At 37.0% G+C, this 16,563-nt stretch overlaps 1 protein-coding gene and 1 long non-coding RNA gene across 6 annotated transcripts; both read left to right on the top strand.

Annotated features, from left to right (window-relative positions):
- Nucleotides 1–4,486: 4,486 nt before the first annotated feature.
- ROC4 (rotamase CYP 4) lies at nucleotides 4,487–12,675 on the top strand. 5 transcript variants are annotated; one of them, XM_088709859.2, is made up of 8 exons: nucleotides 4,487–4,636; nucleotides 4,726–4,944; nucleotides 7,739–7,880; nucleotides 7,972–8,078; nucleotides 9,173–9,227; nucleotides 11,026–11,111; nucleotides 12,156–12,285; nucleotides 12,377–12,675. In XM_088709859.2, the coding sequence occupies exons 1-8, from the start codon at nucleotides 4,571–4,573 to the stop codon at nucleotides 12,403–12,405; spliced, it is 834 nt and encodes a 277-aa protein (XP_088565985.2). In that variant the 5' UTR covers nucleotides 4,487–4,570; the 3' UTR covers nucleotides 12,406–12,675. The 5 variants fall into 5 exon arrangements, with proteins under 5 accessions (XP_088565985.2, XP_008777293.3, XP_026656975.3 ...); XM_008779071.5 differs by having other exon boundaries at nucleotides 12,156–12,288; XM_008779072.5 differs by having other exon boundaries at nucleotides 4,488–4,636; nucleotides 7,990–8,078; nucleotides 12,156–12,288.
- Nucleotides 12,676–15,648: 2,973 nt separating this feature from the next.
- LOC120104786 (uncharacterized) lies at nucleotides 15,649–16,151 on the top strand. Its single transcript, XR_005507147.3, has 3 exons — nucleotides 15,649–15,718; nucleotides 15,862–15,955; nucleotides 16,106–16,151. It is a non-coding gene; the product is annotated as an uncharacterized LOC120104786 (long non-coding RNA).
- Nucleotides 16,152–16,563: the final 412 nt, after the last annotated feature.

Raw genomic sequence — 16,563 nt, 5'->3', positions numbered from 1 at the left:
ACAAAAAGAGGGAGAAATATAAAAATAATTCTAATCTAAGAAATGCAAAATATGAAAAGAATTCTAATCTAAAAAATGAGAAATATGAAAAGAATTCAGAATACCAATCTCAACATTAAAGATAATATATAGGGGGAGATTTAAATTATGATGGTATACTATGATACTGCACTATCAAAAAATTAAGAAAAGATGAAGAACAAGAACTCTGCATAATTCAAATGTTTGTAGTTGATAGGGGAAGACTTTTCTCGTTATTTTGTTGAATTTATGCATATATCTCTGAATGTCATATTTGCTCTGAACTTTATTATAAAATTCTGATAATTGCTGTGAAATTTATTGCAAAATTCTTTTTAACTCAATGGTTTTGTCATCATCAAAAAGGGAAAAGATTGTCAACCCTAAAGGATGAATTTTGATGATTAAAAAACACTTGAGATGATGTTGTGTACTAATGATATTGGCTTAATTGTGAAGTTTTATAAGTCAAGAAAAATCAGAAGAATTGAAGCACTGCAAAATCTTAAGTTCTTCGCAAATATCTCATTGGACATGTTCTAAAAGGAAATGATCTTAATCTAGTCCATGGAGATCAGAGATGAAATCTAAAGTTTTCTGTTTGAAAGAATTGAGTCAACCCCTAGGCAAAAAAAGACAAGTTTAAGTTGATTCTGATATGTTTTATTCAAGGGACACAGTCAATGAGTCGACCCCCGCAAAACATGAGTCGACCCTTGTATAGTTCAAAGTAAACAGAAAGCTTTCACCGCCTGAGACAAAGTCTGAAGAGTCGACCCTTGTTCAAAATGAGTCGACCCCCAAAATTGAAGAGTCGACCCCTGCTCAGTCTCAGCGCCGGCCGAAAAACCAAAGCATGAGCCGACCCTTGTGTTTAAAGAGGCGACTCCTGATGAAGATGAGCTGACCCTTAAGGATAACGAGTTGACCCTTTGCAAATATCACAGCATAAGCCTTCTCGACATTTTCAAATGCCGATCCAGAATGAACATGAGTCGACCCCGAAGTTACATGAATCGACCCTTGTACTGCTGGGACCACAACGAGAAGCTTTGAATGACTTTTGTCTTCTTCTGTAACAGAAAAAGATTCTCATCAGAACGGGAAGAAAGAATTTCAAATCCCACTGAAGAATTTGTCTATAAATACGAGGGAACCTCGGAATGGAAACAACAAGAAAAGAAAAAGATTCTATAGAAAACAAAAAGATTTTCACTGAGAAAAAGAGAAGAAAAGCTTAACAGTTCATCATTCTCACCGGTATTGAATCTAAAACTTTCTCTTGTAAGAAAATCAGTCGAAGCTTCTCACTGCAACGTGAAGAGCTGCTGTTCGGATATTGGAACATCCTTCCACAGCCAACTTCTTCATCGGCTTCAGCTTTTATTTTCATTAATTCACTCTTTATATTCTGAAGCTTTAAGTTTACAGGTTACAGCATTCTTTTAGTTGAATTAATTGTTGCTGTAACAGTTTCATTGATTTGAAACTTGTAAAGGCTCTTTCAAACCTCGATTGGAAGTTATTGAATCAGAAACATTCAGCAAGGTTTAGAGTTTTTGGTTGGTTTATCTGAAAATCGATTGGATTGTTTGTGAGCCCGGAAAAACAAACGGTGCAAAGTTTTTGGTTGGTTTATCTGAAAACCAACTGGGTTGTTTGTGATCCCGGAAAACAAAAGATTTTCGGTTGGTTGCCTGAGAAAACCGACTGGGTTTTGATTGTGAGCCCGAAAAACAATCAGGCTGTAATCTGCTGGGTTATAGTGAAATCTCAAGCTAGGCTTAAGGAGTGGACGTAGGTGCTGGGAGTCACCGAACCACTATAAACCTTAGTGTTTGTGATTGTGGTTCTTCTCTTCCTTTTCTCTGCATTTTTCTGACTGCTTTCCTAACTTTATTCACTATTGTATTTGTGCAATCTTATTTCCGCTGCTGAATCTATAAGATAACAGTAACCCATACTCTCTATACGTTTTATTTTTAATTATTTTCTAAAGAGACCCAATTCACCCTCCCCTCTTGGGCTACACCTCTGGGCAACAAGTAGGTTTTGGGGTATGAAATGACCCTCAGGAAGCCGGAGCGTGGTGTTGTGAGGCGCGTGTTGCACCACAGGCTCCTCATGACTCATACTGGTTGTCTTTTCTTTCGTTAGATATTGATCTAGCTGGGGCAGCGAACCCTTCCTTTAGTGCCAATCTGTTGCCGCCGAATCTGAACTGAGGTCGGAATACAGCTTGATCGACTCTGAGGTCAGCTGGAGGCAAGTCGGCAGCCTGGTTAAGATGTCAGGCGTTGAGCTCCTTTGGGAATGGCCTGAAAAAAGTCTGTTTGCCTGAAAGTTTCTGGCGGGGAACACTTCGATGTCTAAGTTGGAAACGGAAGGTAGCAGCAGGAAAGAGAGAGATTGCAACAAAGTGTAGGCTCTATGAGTAATATAGCATGCATACCTGAGGTCTTTCTGATTGTCCCTTTATATAGGGGAGTCAGATTTGTCGTCATCTAGGCTGACGTGGCATGCAATGATGCTAAATTATGGCTGGTAGTACGGCCACGCATGGGAGCCAGTCCGTGTGGGTGGCAGGCAATGCTGGTTGGGTGCAGGCCATGGTGCTTCCATGACTGCAGGCTACCAGAGCTGTCGATTTTTAGGATTGTCAATCATTGTCGACATGTATTAAATATTCTCCTCAATTGGTGGCTCCTTGGCTAGTGGTTCTTTGATCGATTTGATTGGGGCCGAAGTCGCTCGCCTCGGTTTGTGTCTGAGGTCAAAGGCTTCTGTCTGCCCCGAGATCGAGGTGTCCAATATTTTTTCAATCAATATGTATCCAAATTTAATACTCAGACGAAAGTTTAAATTAGGTTCCAATGGTGTTCGGGCTCAATGATCCCATTAGCACACTATTTATAAGTGTCCATTATCTACACAATGACTTGGCTTATTTAGGGGTGTAAATAAGCCAACCATGACCAACCTAATTCTTGCTCAATCTTGATGCACACTCAAATCAATTAATCTAAAGCCAAAAGTGTGTTGTTCATGAACAATTAAAGATCCAGTCAAATCTTAAAATCTTTTTAAGACTTTTATTTATATAATTTAGACTAATAATCTTTGATTGTATTTTGATAATATAATTAGAATTCATTCCATTCTATATAATATACATTAAATATATATTGAATGAAAAAATATTTTTTATAAATGGATAACAATGAAATAATATAAATTATTTTTATATATAGCAAGCTAAATAGCTTAAGCGTTAGATACATCTTTAGTTATTTAGGCTTGTTTTATTTATGGTATTGGTAAGTCTTTCTTCTTCAAAAAAATTATGAGCAAGCTAAACATACCCCTGGCTCAGTCCACTTGCTAATCAAGGGAGTCCGAGTTTGTGCCAAATTTTAAGCTTCACTCAACGAACTCACGTACAACTTAGGCCCTATTTGGGAGAGCTGTTAGTAGTAGAGCTTTTGGAAATAGAGCTGTTGAAAGTAGAGCTGTTTGAAGCAGAGCGTTTATAAAAAGTTGTTTGCTGTTTGGTAACTAAATTTTTAAAGTGCTGTGGCACTTTAACATGTGTTTGATAAACAAACTGAGAAAGTACTTTTGTGTGACAAAATGACCACAAAGAAAATTACCAGTATTATATAATAGAGCATAATAAAATATAATATGTATTAATACATAAATATATGATATAGTATAATATTAATGTAATGTAATATAATATTATTATAATATAGTACTATAACATTATGAATTATAGAATAATAATTTAATATAATATTAAATTATTTAACATAACATATCAATGTATTATGATATTATATTATATTATATTATATTTATAGTATAATACAATAATAAATATATAAAATATTATAATTATTAGTGTAAATTAATTTTTTATCATTCTAATGACTATTTATCTCTCTAACAAATAGAGAGAAAGGAAGAAGAAGATTGAGAGGAAAAGGGAGAAAGGAAGAGGCGGAATAAGGATTTTGGAGGAAAAAAGTGTGATTTAAATGAGGATATTTTGGTCCAAAAAATAGCTTCCCGACAAAGCTGAAAACAGCATTTTCGGAAAGCTCCAAATTGGAGCTTCTCCCCAAAAGTTGTTTTCAGCTTCCTGCAAAAGCTGAAACAGCTTTCCAAAAATTTTACTAAATACCATTTTTTTATCTAAAAGTACTTTTGGAGGGTCAGAAAGTGTTTTTTGGTCCTCCAAAAGCTCTTCCAAATAAGGCCTTAGTGATATGACAGCCTTGGACATAGTTTTTATCAAGTGCCTTCTAAAATTTGGAAGGGACAATCTAGAGCATGCTTCAAGTTCCTATTTTGAAATTGTCACCAGAGAAGCGTCCGTATGAAATAAAATATTCATAAAAATTAAAAGAATTGCTGAGATTTCAATGACCCATTGGAAAAATCAAGGAGCTACCTATCCTCTAAAAAAAACATTTATATATACAGTTGTCGCTCTTTATCTTTTCCCTCTCCATCTACTCTTCTCCATTCCCTTTCTTCCTCGGCCATGGCGACTGCATCCTCTCTTTCTGCGGCGCGGGTCGGCATTGTCTCCTCTCGTTTTGCTTCCCATGTAGGTCTAAAAATCCCCTCCTCACTCCTGAACCAACACACGGAGGCAAAGGATTAGAATAGAATTAAAAGCACTGCGTTTTCTTACAGGGCAACTTCAGCAACGGTGTCTCCATTAATCACCAGAGCTCATCAATTGCTTCTCAAGCCATAGCTTCATCTCTATGTTGTCTCCGAGGCGGACTCTCCCAACGTTTCTGCAGCCTATCCGTTCAAAAATTCCCTTCGGTTGGGGGTATCAACAAGGCCGAAGCAGTTTGGCATCGCAGAATGGTTTGTGCGGCGGCCACTGACCCTGCAGAAAAAGAGGTTAGTAGCTGATAGTCTCCTAGTTTATGAGAACTCTGTCTTCTGCTTATTTATATGTTTCAAAATTCCAAGTGCCTGCACATGCATCGTAATCTAAATTTTTAATCATTCTATATCAATGTTGGTGTGCTGGTTTATTTGATTTCTTTTTTTTATGTGGTGCATGTTTGTTGATGCTTCTTAGGGTCTTCTTGGTTGCAAGAAAATCTACGAAAAAGAAAATGGAAAATAAGATTTTTCTTTTTTAATTTTGATGGAAAAAAATATTCAGAAGATTCAGAACTAGACTCTTCATTAGTCAATTTTTTGTTGAGATAAACAGATGGAAGCTGGACTTCTTGAAGGAAAATAAGTTTCCAAGCAATTTTCCTGGCAACCAAACAGACCTTTAGCTAACTCTTTTCCAGGGGCTCTTAAAATTAACTTCACCTAGGTTTTCAAAAAAATGCAATAAAACCTTGCACATATCCAATTATGCCCATATTTCTCTAACTATAACATGTAGGCCCTAGACAAGATAAGGCTTATCAACATTACCATGTGATTCACCTCGGAACCGAGCACCAGTGAGAACTCACCATGAAGCCTTCAACCAACCAATCAAGGCCCGCCATGTGGTCGACCCCAGAGGCGTATAGAGAGTCCTTCAAATTTCAAATTCTTTCCTAGCTAGTGATAGCTTGGCCATGATTGCAAACGATTTTCATAACTGTATGACGAACATGCAAAATGCATAAAGCAAGATGCACGGGCAAAATGCATAAAGCAAGATGCACGGGCAAAATGCATGCGCGTGATCTTGAGGACATACGATTGGTTGCCAAAATCGGCCGATCCACACGTCCAAATTCCTCGGCGATGGGCACCGACCCTCGCCTATATAAACCATTTCTAGAGGACCTTTTAGGTAAGTGCTTCGAGCACTTTTACGCCCCTGTGTTGCCACTCTCCGCTCTTACAACACCTTTGTTGTTCCCTGAGTCTCTTTTAGGCATCGGAGGGGTCCCCCATTGTACACTCTCTAGCAAGAGGACTTCTTTGTCGTTGTTGTTTCAGGTCGGATTTAGTGTCAAAGTAAAAATCTGTGCATCATCTCCATCAGCATCACCTTGAAATGGACCCACATCGAAGTTGCCACCACCCGAGCACAACGGTCACTGCACCACCACCTTGGAGACACATCATCTTCAACTAACCTTTACGGTCCAAGCAACTAGCGATTCGAGCACTCTAGTAGCCCAGCTAGCTCGGCCCCTTGGTCAGACCAATTTCCAGCAGCAACAGATTGGCGCTAGAGGAAAGGTTGAACCTTCAACCTTGTAGAAAATGAGGACATATCCTATTTTATTTCTTTGCCGGATCTAAGCACCTTCGGCAACGATCTCACCAATTGGACGTGTCCTACTATGACCACTGGCGAAAGCACTTTCAAGCATAATAGGTTAGGCAAGCCATTTTATGGCCTCGAGGAGCTAACATCTCCATCCTTAAGTCTATGCGATTACTACAGGTTGGGCGAGCTATCTAATAGCCCCAAGTAGGCAATACCTCCATCCTATAAGTCCATACGGCTACCATAGGTCAGACAAGCCATCCAATGACCCCGACCTACAAGCCTACGTGGTTAGAAAGTTCTTTGGGGAGCTTTCATGGGGCCAACACCTTCATTCATTAGACGAGTCATGTAACGGCAGTGACCTAGAAGCCTACATGGCGAGAAAATTCTTTCAGTACCGATACCCGGCATAGATGACATACCGACACTCGGTACGCCAAAAAAGCTCCGTACCATACTGTATTGGCACTATACTAATGTGGAACCGGTACAGAGTCCGATACCGAGACGGCGAACCTTTCTTATGTCTTTAAACGTAATGATAAGGAAATTGTGTTTGAATCCATCACACACCCTTGAAAGCAAGAATGGTCAAAAGAAAGAAATCTAATAAAAAGTGGAGATTTCAAGCCCCTTGCATGTGCTCAATAAGAAGAAATCTAGCCATGTGACCAAAAGACAAGCGATTATTATGCCCTAGTGGTTATGGAGGTATAAGAGCGAGTAGCTAATAATGAAACTAATCTACCTTCAGAGGTGAGTTAGGTACTATTTGTATTCCATGGGATCTCACTAGATGAACTTCCTAATAAACTCCCACCTCTAAGAGATATACAATGTACCTATTTAACCCGATTTACTATGTTACAAAAAAAATAAATATAGTCGAGCATGCTGAATTGTAGCAAGTTGATGAGCTTCTGTGGAATAGCTTCATCAAGGAGTGGTTAAGCCCATGTGCTGTACCCATGTTGCTCACACCTGAGAAAGATGGTAGTTGGAGGATGTAGATTGATAGTCGAATCATTAATAAAATCATGATCAAATATAAGTTTCCTATATCTACGCTTGATGATATGTTAGATTTCATTGCAGGACCTATGTATTTCGCTAAGATTGACCACTGAAATAGGTACCATCATATATAAATTCAGCTTGCTTACAAATGGAAAACAATATTAAAATTAAGGACTGTTCGTATCAACAATTAGTGATGCCTGTTGGGCTGATCATTGCACCAAGAACTTTCATAAACCTTTATTTCTTTTTTCCCCTTCTCTTTCCCCCACTCCACTTCTCTGTTGCAGAGTTATGCAGGTTTTCAGTTGTCAACCTCATTTTTTAAATTCACAGCAGCATCAATTTGTGTCAATTTCCTAAATGTTTCTTTAGATTCTTGCCAACAGGAACAATAGATTTTATATTCAGTTAATTGGTGCATTTTTTTCTATTCTTTAGGGTGTTGAGCTGCAAGCAAAAGTAACGAAGAAGTGCTTCTTTGATGTGGAAATTGGTGGAGAGCCTGTCGGTAGGATTTTAATGGGCCTCTATGGAGAGGTGGTTCCCAGGACTGTTGAAAATTTTCGTGCTTTGTGCACTGGTAAGCCTTTTACTTGACCACTTGCCTCAGAGTAATCAGTCATGTTGACGTGGATTCATAAAAAAATCCTACTTTATGATTACATGTTTAGTTGCTTGGTCATGTGCAGGAGAAAAAGGCTTTGGTTATAAGGGATGTTCCTTTCATCGTATTATCAAGGATTTCATGATCCAGGGTGGGGACTTCGATCATGGAAATGTGAGATTTTATTCTCTTGTAGGATTTCTGTAATATTTTATTGTTATTTTGAGGATACCTTATCCATTAGTCTATCATTACAATAAAAAAGATCATTACATTTACAGGATTTCCTTCCTTTTATTTTTCTGATAATGGGTTAAAGGTCAAGGTTATATTATCAATTACATAATCAGGTCTGCTGAATTGGTGATGACTTAAACCCTTCAGCTTATAATAATCATTTTGAACAAGAAAATAAGGAAAACTGTTATATTTCTAAACACTGTAAGTTATCTTGTTTCTAATTGACCACGACTTTTGCTGGCCAGTGATTGTCCAATGGGCTGCCTGCAACTAGTTTGTTTGCTGGCTGACTATGCATGATAACCTTGTTACCATCAAGGCATAACCGAGCTACTCAGCATGGCCTTTGAAACCATTTTTGCCATTTATCAGTTACATTTTAAGAATATATTTCACCAATCCGCTTTCACTTTCTGAATAATCAGAAAAGCTTACTATATATGTGGTCTGAAAACTATAGATGGAGAATAAGAATGCACCAACTACCAAGTGTTTCTCAAGTGTATTTCTTTTGATGTTAAGTCTAGTGTTGTACGATAAATTGATAATATCATCTGTACTGTTTTTTTCTCTTCTAACGTCTTTTCACAGTACAACCATATTTTCTGCAATATACTGAAAATGAGTAGGTCATCATGACTAAGCCTGATAACCTTGTAACGATGAACACATAACTCAACTATCCGGGACTGCCTTCCCATTTTTTACCATTTATTGGTTATATTATAAGAATATCTTTGACTAGTCCACTTTCACTTGCTAGAGAATTAGAAAAGGCTTATTAGATATCTATCTCGAAATAGATGGAGATTAAGACCGCACCAAGTGTTTCTCAATGTAACTTCTTTTGATGATAAATCCGGTGTAGTACAATCCATATAATATCATCTGCAAACATCTTTCTCTGTTTTTTTAACCTTTTTTTTCTAATGTCTTCACAATACAGCCATGTTTTTTTTCCTGCAATTTACTTAAAATCAGTGGGTAGTCATTGCCATATTAAAGAGTTCTCTTTGCATTGGCTGTAGGGAACTGGAGGAAGGAGTATTTATGGTCCTCGGTTTGACGATGAAAGTTTCACTTGTAAGTGCATTATCTTCAAATTCTGCAGCCTGTCTAAAATTATCTGCTGAATTAAAAGCTTTTTTGTTGCATTTGATGCGCTTTGACTTTTGAATTGATTTTTACACTGTAGAGCTGCGGTCCTTACATGCTCTTAGAAACAATGATGTCTCACACACTTGGATAATTTGGACACTTAATGACACTTGTAGACTGGTTAAAGCATCAAGGATGATGTTTTTTCTTTGTTTTTCTTTTTCTTTTTCTTTTCTTTCTTTTTTTTTTTTACAGTAGGAGCAGCTAAATGCCACCCACGACCCTATAACCACCCTACCTCTCGAGGACCGATGCTAACTGGAATTGATCTGGAATTGTTCTCCACTCCCTTGCCCCCTTGGGCAAGGGTTGATGCCATTTGAGCAAATGATCAGCGGTAGCATGAATCATGATGTCATCACAACTACATGTTTACTTTTGGCACTTCTAAATAAAAGCTTTTGATTCTAACTCAAGAGCTTGAGAATGTAATGAAGTGGAGCTTGGTCAGGCCTGGGACTGATCAAGCTTGGCTTGAAATAGATTTCAAGCTTGAAGTACGAAATCAAGATTGGCATGTTCATTATTCATTGTAGCCTAATTTCAAATTAAACCAAAAACACAAGCATATTTCGGTTAGCGTGATAACCTTAAATTGAGCCGAGGTCAACATGAGCTTGTATGAAGCTTGAACCAAGCTCTATTCAATCTGGATCCAAGCTCAGCTTGAGTTTCAGTTAAAGCCTGGTTTTAGCTTGGCTTGATGTTTAACCTGATTCTAACAATATAGATAGTTTTCTAATCAAAGCCATAACCAGAAACTAAATATTTAGTCGAGTGCTGTAGGAAAGAAACGGGAGGGCTGTACTCAGGTGGTGTCAGTGTCTGTTGTAAGAATTGGTGAGAGAAGAGAGGGTTGAAGGGGAGGGAGGTGAGAGAAGAGAGGGTTGAAGGGGAGGGAGGTGAGAGAAGAGAGGATGAGTGAAAGGGTCAACGGGATTGAAAGCAGGCTGATAGGGTTCCTCAGTGCCCCAAAACTTACAAAAACATGTGCACACAAAATTTTGGGCCTCAGAACTGAATTCAATCTCAGTTCTATTAACTTTGAATCAAGCTTACATTTGAGCTGAACTCAAGCTGCTTAAATCAACTGACAACCCTGATAACAACATCGAAGGTTCCAACTGATTTTTCATTATATATGCGTCCAAACACATTTATGCACTTCTATAATATACACCTGAACATTTACTGCTTATGTCACTTTTCTGAGAAATGTCAGTCTGAAGTTTGAACTTCATGGAGAAATGTTTGATACCTTTTCTCCTCAGACTTTCTTTTCGTTTATCCTTGTGAGATTTACAACTTTTGCTTTTGATGGTCATCTTTTATATGCACATCTTCCTTGTTGTACCTACAAACATATCCCCAAGTTCTCATTCATATGAATAGTGGACTGAACATTTCATACTTTGTAAGAATTCTCAGATGTGCTCTTTGTTGTGGACAATTAAATGTTATTCCTGCAACTTTCTTCAGCAGCTTTAGATAACTTTATCTTTTTCCATTTACAACTCAGCTATAATTTGCCAGTAGTATAAAATGAAAAGTTCATGTTTCTCTAGTCCTTTCTGTTGTGTGTCATCTTCCAGTTAGGACCATTATATTTCTAGAGTCTCATTCAGATGACTGTTATATTCTTTTTGATTGTTTTTCACTTTAATTTGGAGAGCCTTTGCTTTTATTGGTTCCTTCAACACCTTTGGGCATTCTTTTTCTGCAGTAAAGCACATAGGCCCTGGAGTTTTGAGCATGGCAAATGCAGGACCAGATACAAATGGCAGCCAGTTTTTTATATGCACGGTGAAGGTAAGCTATTTCGAAATTGGTAGGCAATGCATGTCATTTCTTTGTTGGTGCCTGCTCGTATAGCCCTTGATAAAATGAAGCGGACCTTGTGCATCAAACTAATTGTAGATGCTGTTTGGATGCCTGACCTGTTGTGCATGCGATATCTTTCCACATGGATGGGAATTGTCTATGAAGAGAGTTAGTCTAGAAAAGGAGAAATTGGGGGCATTGTGGGTGGTTGCTGATACCTTCCCAATCCCAAAAATTTGGATAATGGATTTTGCCAAAACCATGTTTTCTTACGTTCCAAATGTATAGGGGCAATGGGATCCACAATCCCCCTCAGATTCCTAAAATCATAGGGCTTGTTTGGATATTTCTGCAGGAATAGCCTATAGGTAATGGGCCTCTTGGCTCGCCCGGCCTGCATCTTCTATGGGCCCATGCAAGTCCCAGCTTAAATCCCAGCTTGTAGGCCTATTGGTCCGCTGGAGGAAAAAAAAAGAGTCATGGTCTTTTTTCTCTTTCCACAGGATTCGGGCTGGAGGGGTGTCGAGTTGATACAGGCCATGCTCACATAGGCTGCCCAATCCATGAATCTAGCAGGAAGTTCAGTCCACTCCTGCCTGATTACTCAAACAGGCTCTTAATGTTCTTTCCATTCAAGTGGCATTCCCATTAGGACATATGATATCATATGGTAGTAGGATCTTGCATCCGAATAGGCTACTAAGAAATTAGGGCATAACAATAGCCCAAATAATTCTTTTTTTCCTATTAATTTCAACACAATTGAACTTCATGGACTTCTACATCATTAACATAGAAAATTAGTATAGGTAATGAAGGATGTTGGATCCCTTATTACATCGGTGGTGTTGCTGCCGCTGCTGCTGTTACTACAACTTTTATGAATTTACTTTTATTAATTTTATATTGTTTGCTTTGCTTATTTACCTAAAAATAAAAAAAAAACTTTACCCAAAAATAAAAACAAAAACTTTTCATAGATGAGCATTCTTTGCTAATGTACTTTACTGTTACTGGATGCATGTATACTAGACACCATGGCTGGATAAACGTCATGTCGTGTTTGGACATGTCTTGGAAAGAATGGATGTCGTGCGGGAGCTTGAATCTCAGGAAATTAGCAGATCAGATGTTCCGCGGCTACCGTGCAGGATCATAAACTGTGGTGAGCTGCCCATGGATACCGGATTGTTTAGAATTGCCAATAAGCTGGAATTTTAGGCCTGTCTTCGTTTGGCAATTTGTATTTTCAGGTGCCATGACTTCTTCGAATGGAAGCTAATCTCTCCTCCTCGAACTCAAAGATAATGAGCTGAAAATTCTACCAGGATCTAAAGTTTACTTGCACAGAATAGACTGCAGTAGCAGCGGGTGTTTGACTACAATTTAATCCCTACCTTTGGCATCATGAATCTTTATTTGTCCTGCCATAAACTATTCTTTTGTTGAACATCATATGACAGTTATTTTCTTTCTTCTTTGGCCAAATGACTGTTTTCACAATGAAACATGAGGGGTAAATTTTTTAGAGAATTTAATCTCAGTTTGTGAAGTAATGGAGTATTATGATATTAATGTTACTAGGTGATCATGGGGCATATGTCTTTTGCACATTCTATTGAAACTAGTTAATTATGCTAACTATGAAGGAAAGATTTTTGATTAAACTGGAAATTGATAATCCTTTAAACTAGAAATCAATATCCATTCTGGCAGTAAATAAAGTACATGTGAATGCAAATTTGTGGTTGGTAAGTCTTTCAAGTAAATACCTTTTGATATGCTCTATATCCCAAGATGGCAATAAATCCAAGTTAGAATGCCTAAGGTATTTATTATGGTTTATGAATGTCTGAATTTGACAGTCAGCGAGATAGGTGTCTGCATTATGTTTATGATTAGGTTTTAGGCCTCTCGCAGGCAAACAAATTGATTACATCATGAACATTGTGTAGGGGACCGGCTTTCACGTTATGGCAGGGCCATTCAATAATCTATAATGTATCGTGACAATGTGGTAAAATGTTTGTGAATGATTCATGAGCTGAACAGTAGACAGAATATTTTTTCCGTCTAAGGAAACATAGAATTCGGGGAACTTAGTTAAATTAGAGATTGAATAAAAATTTGGCATCATGTGTTCATAGCTCTGGGATCAAGAGGCCACTGGATCGTACCTGGTTGGGCCTTGCAAATTAAATTTTTGATTTTCTAATATTTTCGGTGAAAACATTTTAACATGTAAATAAATGTTTTTAAATAAAATAGAACTTGTATTGATGTTTTTTTATTTTTCTTTTACATGTTTGGTGAAAAACTTTTAACATGCAAATAAATCGTTCTAAAATAAAATAAAATGATTATGTTAGTGGTGGCGATGCATAACCGTTTAATCCGTTTAATTTGTTTCTACTTGCTATAGATCGAGCTATATTACATGTTTAATAAAATATCTGGTTCAAATCTTTGATCTATTTAATAAACTAGTTGGATTTAGATTGGCAGATTTTTGATCTATCTTACTATTTTTGGATTATATAGTTATGAAAAATGAATGTTTACGCTTGTGGTTTTCTTTTTGATGCTAGCTATCTGTGAGGCTCTTTATTATATTTTATGCTGCAAAGTAATTGTACTTCTTACACATTTTTTAGCAAGATATTTCTTTTTTTCTCAATTTTTAGATGCTTCTATTGGTTAAACATTTTAACAAATAAATATGTCCTTTCAAAGTAAAATAGAACAATTGCTATTCTGAAATATGAAAGTTTGTGTATGTGGTTTTGTTGCTTGAGACTAGCTATATACGGCTATATCTAGGTGTTTAGAGGTGGGAGAATGGAGACTACAAATGGCCACAATGGCAGTTAGGCATCATGCTAGTTTGAGATGATAACACAAACCAGTATGGACTGGCACAAATTAGTAGATACAATGCAGGGCCACGTACTCCTTGTGTAATGCCATACTTGTCTGGCCCAATATGCGTCATACATTGTAGAACAATATTGATGATACTTCAATATATGACAATAGGTTTGTTTCTAGTTGTAAAAATATGCTCAGTTGTTTATGGAGCTTCTTAATTGTGTGCTCCATAACTAATAAAGTTTCGATATGGAAAATGCTTAAACTGTGATCATGATTCAAGATAATAATGTCTATCCAATTAATTCAATTATGGGCCAAAGGCTTCATGAGGGATGTCTTTGATTATTTAAAGAAGATGGTTTTAATATGTTAAAAAAGAATATGAGGGGGAAAAAAGAAAGGAAAAAACAAGAAGTTGTTTCAATAGAACTGGACTGGAATCAAGAAGGTATACCTCCTTCGAAACCCTATTTATCCTCTAGTTAATCTCATTAAGCACAATTTCACAAAAGAAAGTTTGACATAGATGTATTGAAGTTTGCAATCATACTTAGTAACCCCCATAACCAAAACTTCCCAAAAGAAAGTTTGACAAGATGAAGAACAATTTCACAAAAGAAAGTTAGAATTTCACAAAAGAAAGTTAGAATAAGGCTAAAGCTCCATGATCAATATTTTTTTTTCACAGTAAGGCTAAAAGCCTACTTTATTTTAAAACCACCATATCATTCCTTTGAATGTTATAACATCCATAATTTCTTTTGAAGCACATTGTATGACATTCTTCTTGTTTAATCAATGTAAGGTCAAGTCCATACACAAAATAGTAAAATCAAAGTTCTCATTTTGGTTGTCTTTGATTTCATATAAATATATGACTAAGTGTCTACTTTATGTGAGGAGGCACCTAATCTGTGTTAATGAAATGGAAGACTCTTTATGAAACAGAATCATGGTCTTATTTGAATAAAAAGATTAAAATTTTATTTTAAATGAAATATGTTAATTTCTAACATTGAAGCATGATTGAAGGCATTCTATGTTAAGAGGGATTTAACCTCTATGATCAGAGTCCAAGACTCCTCAAAAAAAAAAAAAAGGATGAACATCCTATTTGAGATTATGAGATCGGAATCTCATTTGAATGGAAGTCTATTGACCTCTTATTGAAATATGACCAGAAAGCCTCCATTATATTAGAGGGATTTAACCTCTACTAGTGAAGTCTAGGGTTCCTTTTAGGGCTCGTTTGGTTCACGGGAAGTATTTTTTATCCTAGAAATATGATTCCTGGGAAGTAGATTTCTGGGAAGAGGATGTCTGGGAAAGTACTTTTAGCATGTTCGGTTGACAATGGGAAAGTGATAGATTTCCAGAGCGCTTATGTTTGGTTGACCATCCACTTTTCTGGGAAAGTTATGTGTAATTCCTATTATACCCTTAATAAAATTTAGGTTTTTAATGCCTCTTTAATGCTAAAGGGCTTTTTTAGAAAAAAAATAAAAATGCGATACTCTAGCCCCTTGACAAGTAGCTTTGCCACCATCAAATTTGGATCTAGCACGAGTTATGATCGGTAATTACAACAAAATTGCCTACATGAATACTCATATGCTGGATGAAGCATCTTCACACTTCACAATTCATCCAGCACAGTTGCTATGATGAGGGGAAGCGTGTGGCAGAGACTTTGATGTTCGATTATCACAGGCAGCATGGCATAGGTGAAATACTGTTTTTTTACTAACTGGAACTTAATTTTCTAAGCTTTTGTGTCTGAGTTAATGGCTTCTGCTCAGTGTTATGTTTATTGTGAGTCCTAATGCTTCTCGAAAATTTCTATCTTTTGATGGATCTTCTGTAACAGAAATTTGAATTGCTAGAATTTTTAATACATATGGACCACGGATGAACATTGATGATGGTCGTGTAGTGAGTAACTTCATAGCCCAAGCACTCCGGTAATACTTCCAAGGGCCCTTATTTTATTTTATTTTTCTATGAGAATTTTAAGGACTTTTGTCTGCATTCCAACTTTCTAATTGACTCCCATCTCATCACTTTTTGTTTATCTCGTTGTAATCTTTCATACTTTCTCTGATGTCATGCAGAGGTGAACACTTAACAGTTCAAGCACCAGGAACACAAACTCGAAGTGATATTAATAACTCGTTGCCTACATGAATACTCATATGCTGGATGACCTACCCAAATCATGATGATAGTGACCAATAATAATTCATGAAGAGAAGGATATTAATAACCATTGTTATCTATTAAAGTAACCATCCAAATTCATACAAGTAAGCACCTAGCAACATACGAAACAAGAAACAACATACAGAAAGTGCAAAACATAAACTTGTAGTTGATCCAAAAGTAGTGTTTGCATCCATTGTTATCAATAAGGCCTACACCAAAAAGCTACCCAATACATAATATCCCAAAAAGATACACAAACCCTACCCAACTTAGCTGCATCCCACTTTGAAACTCTGAGCAAAGAGTTAAAACATATGCCCTTCTATAGTCATCTGGAAGACTGAAACAGTAATCAGTCTCCAGTAGG

Source organism: Phoenix dactylifera, chromosome 13, assembly GCF_051530095.1.
Source record: "Phoenix dactylifera cultivar Ajwa chromosome 13, Ajwa_hap1_PhDact_Kaust_v1.1, whole genome shotgun sequence".
In the NCBI taxonomy this organism is placed as follows: domain Eukaryota; kingdom Viridiplantae; phylum Streptophyta; class Magnoliopsida; order Arecales; family Arecaceae; genus Phoenix; species Phoenix dactylifera.
This window is presented reverse-complemented; position numbering and strand designations above follow the sequence as displayed.

What these genes read in the sequence shown, in the direction of transcription:
- ROC4 (XM_026801173.4), top strand. Translation starts at nt 4,571, where the DNA reads ATGGCGACTGCATCCTCTCTTTCTGCGGCGCGGGTCGGCATTGTCTCC. An exon ending in CCTCTCGTTTTGCTTCCCAT is followed by an intron (nt 4,637 to 4,725) that starts GTAGGTCTAAAA and finishes GTTTTCTTACAG; the next exon opens with GGCAACTTCAGCAACGGTGT. An exon ending in CTGACCCTGCAGAAAAAGAG is followed by an intron (nt 4,945 to 7,738) that starts GTTAGTAGCTGA and finishes TCTATTCTTTAG; the next exon opens with GGTGTTGAGCTGCAAGCAAA.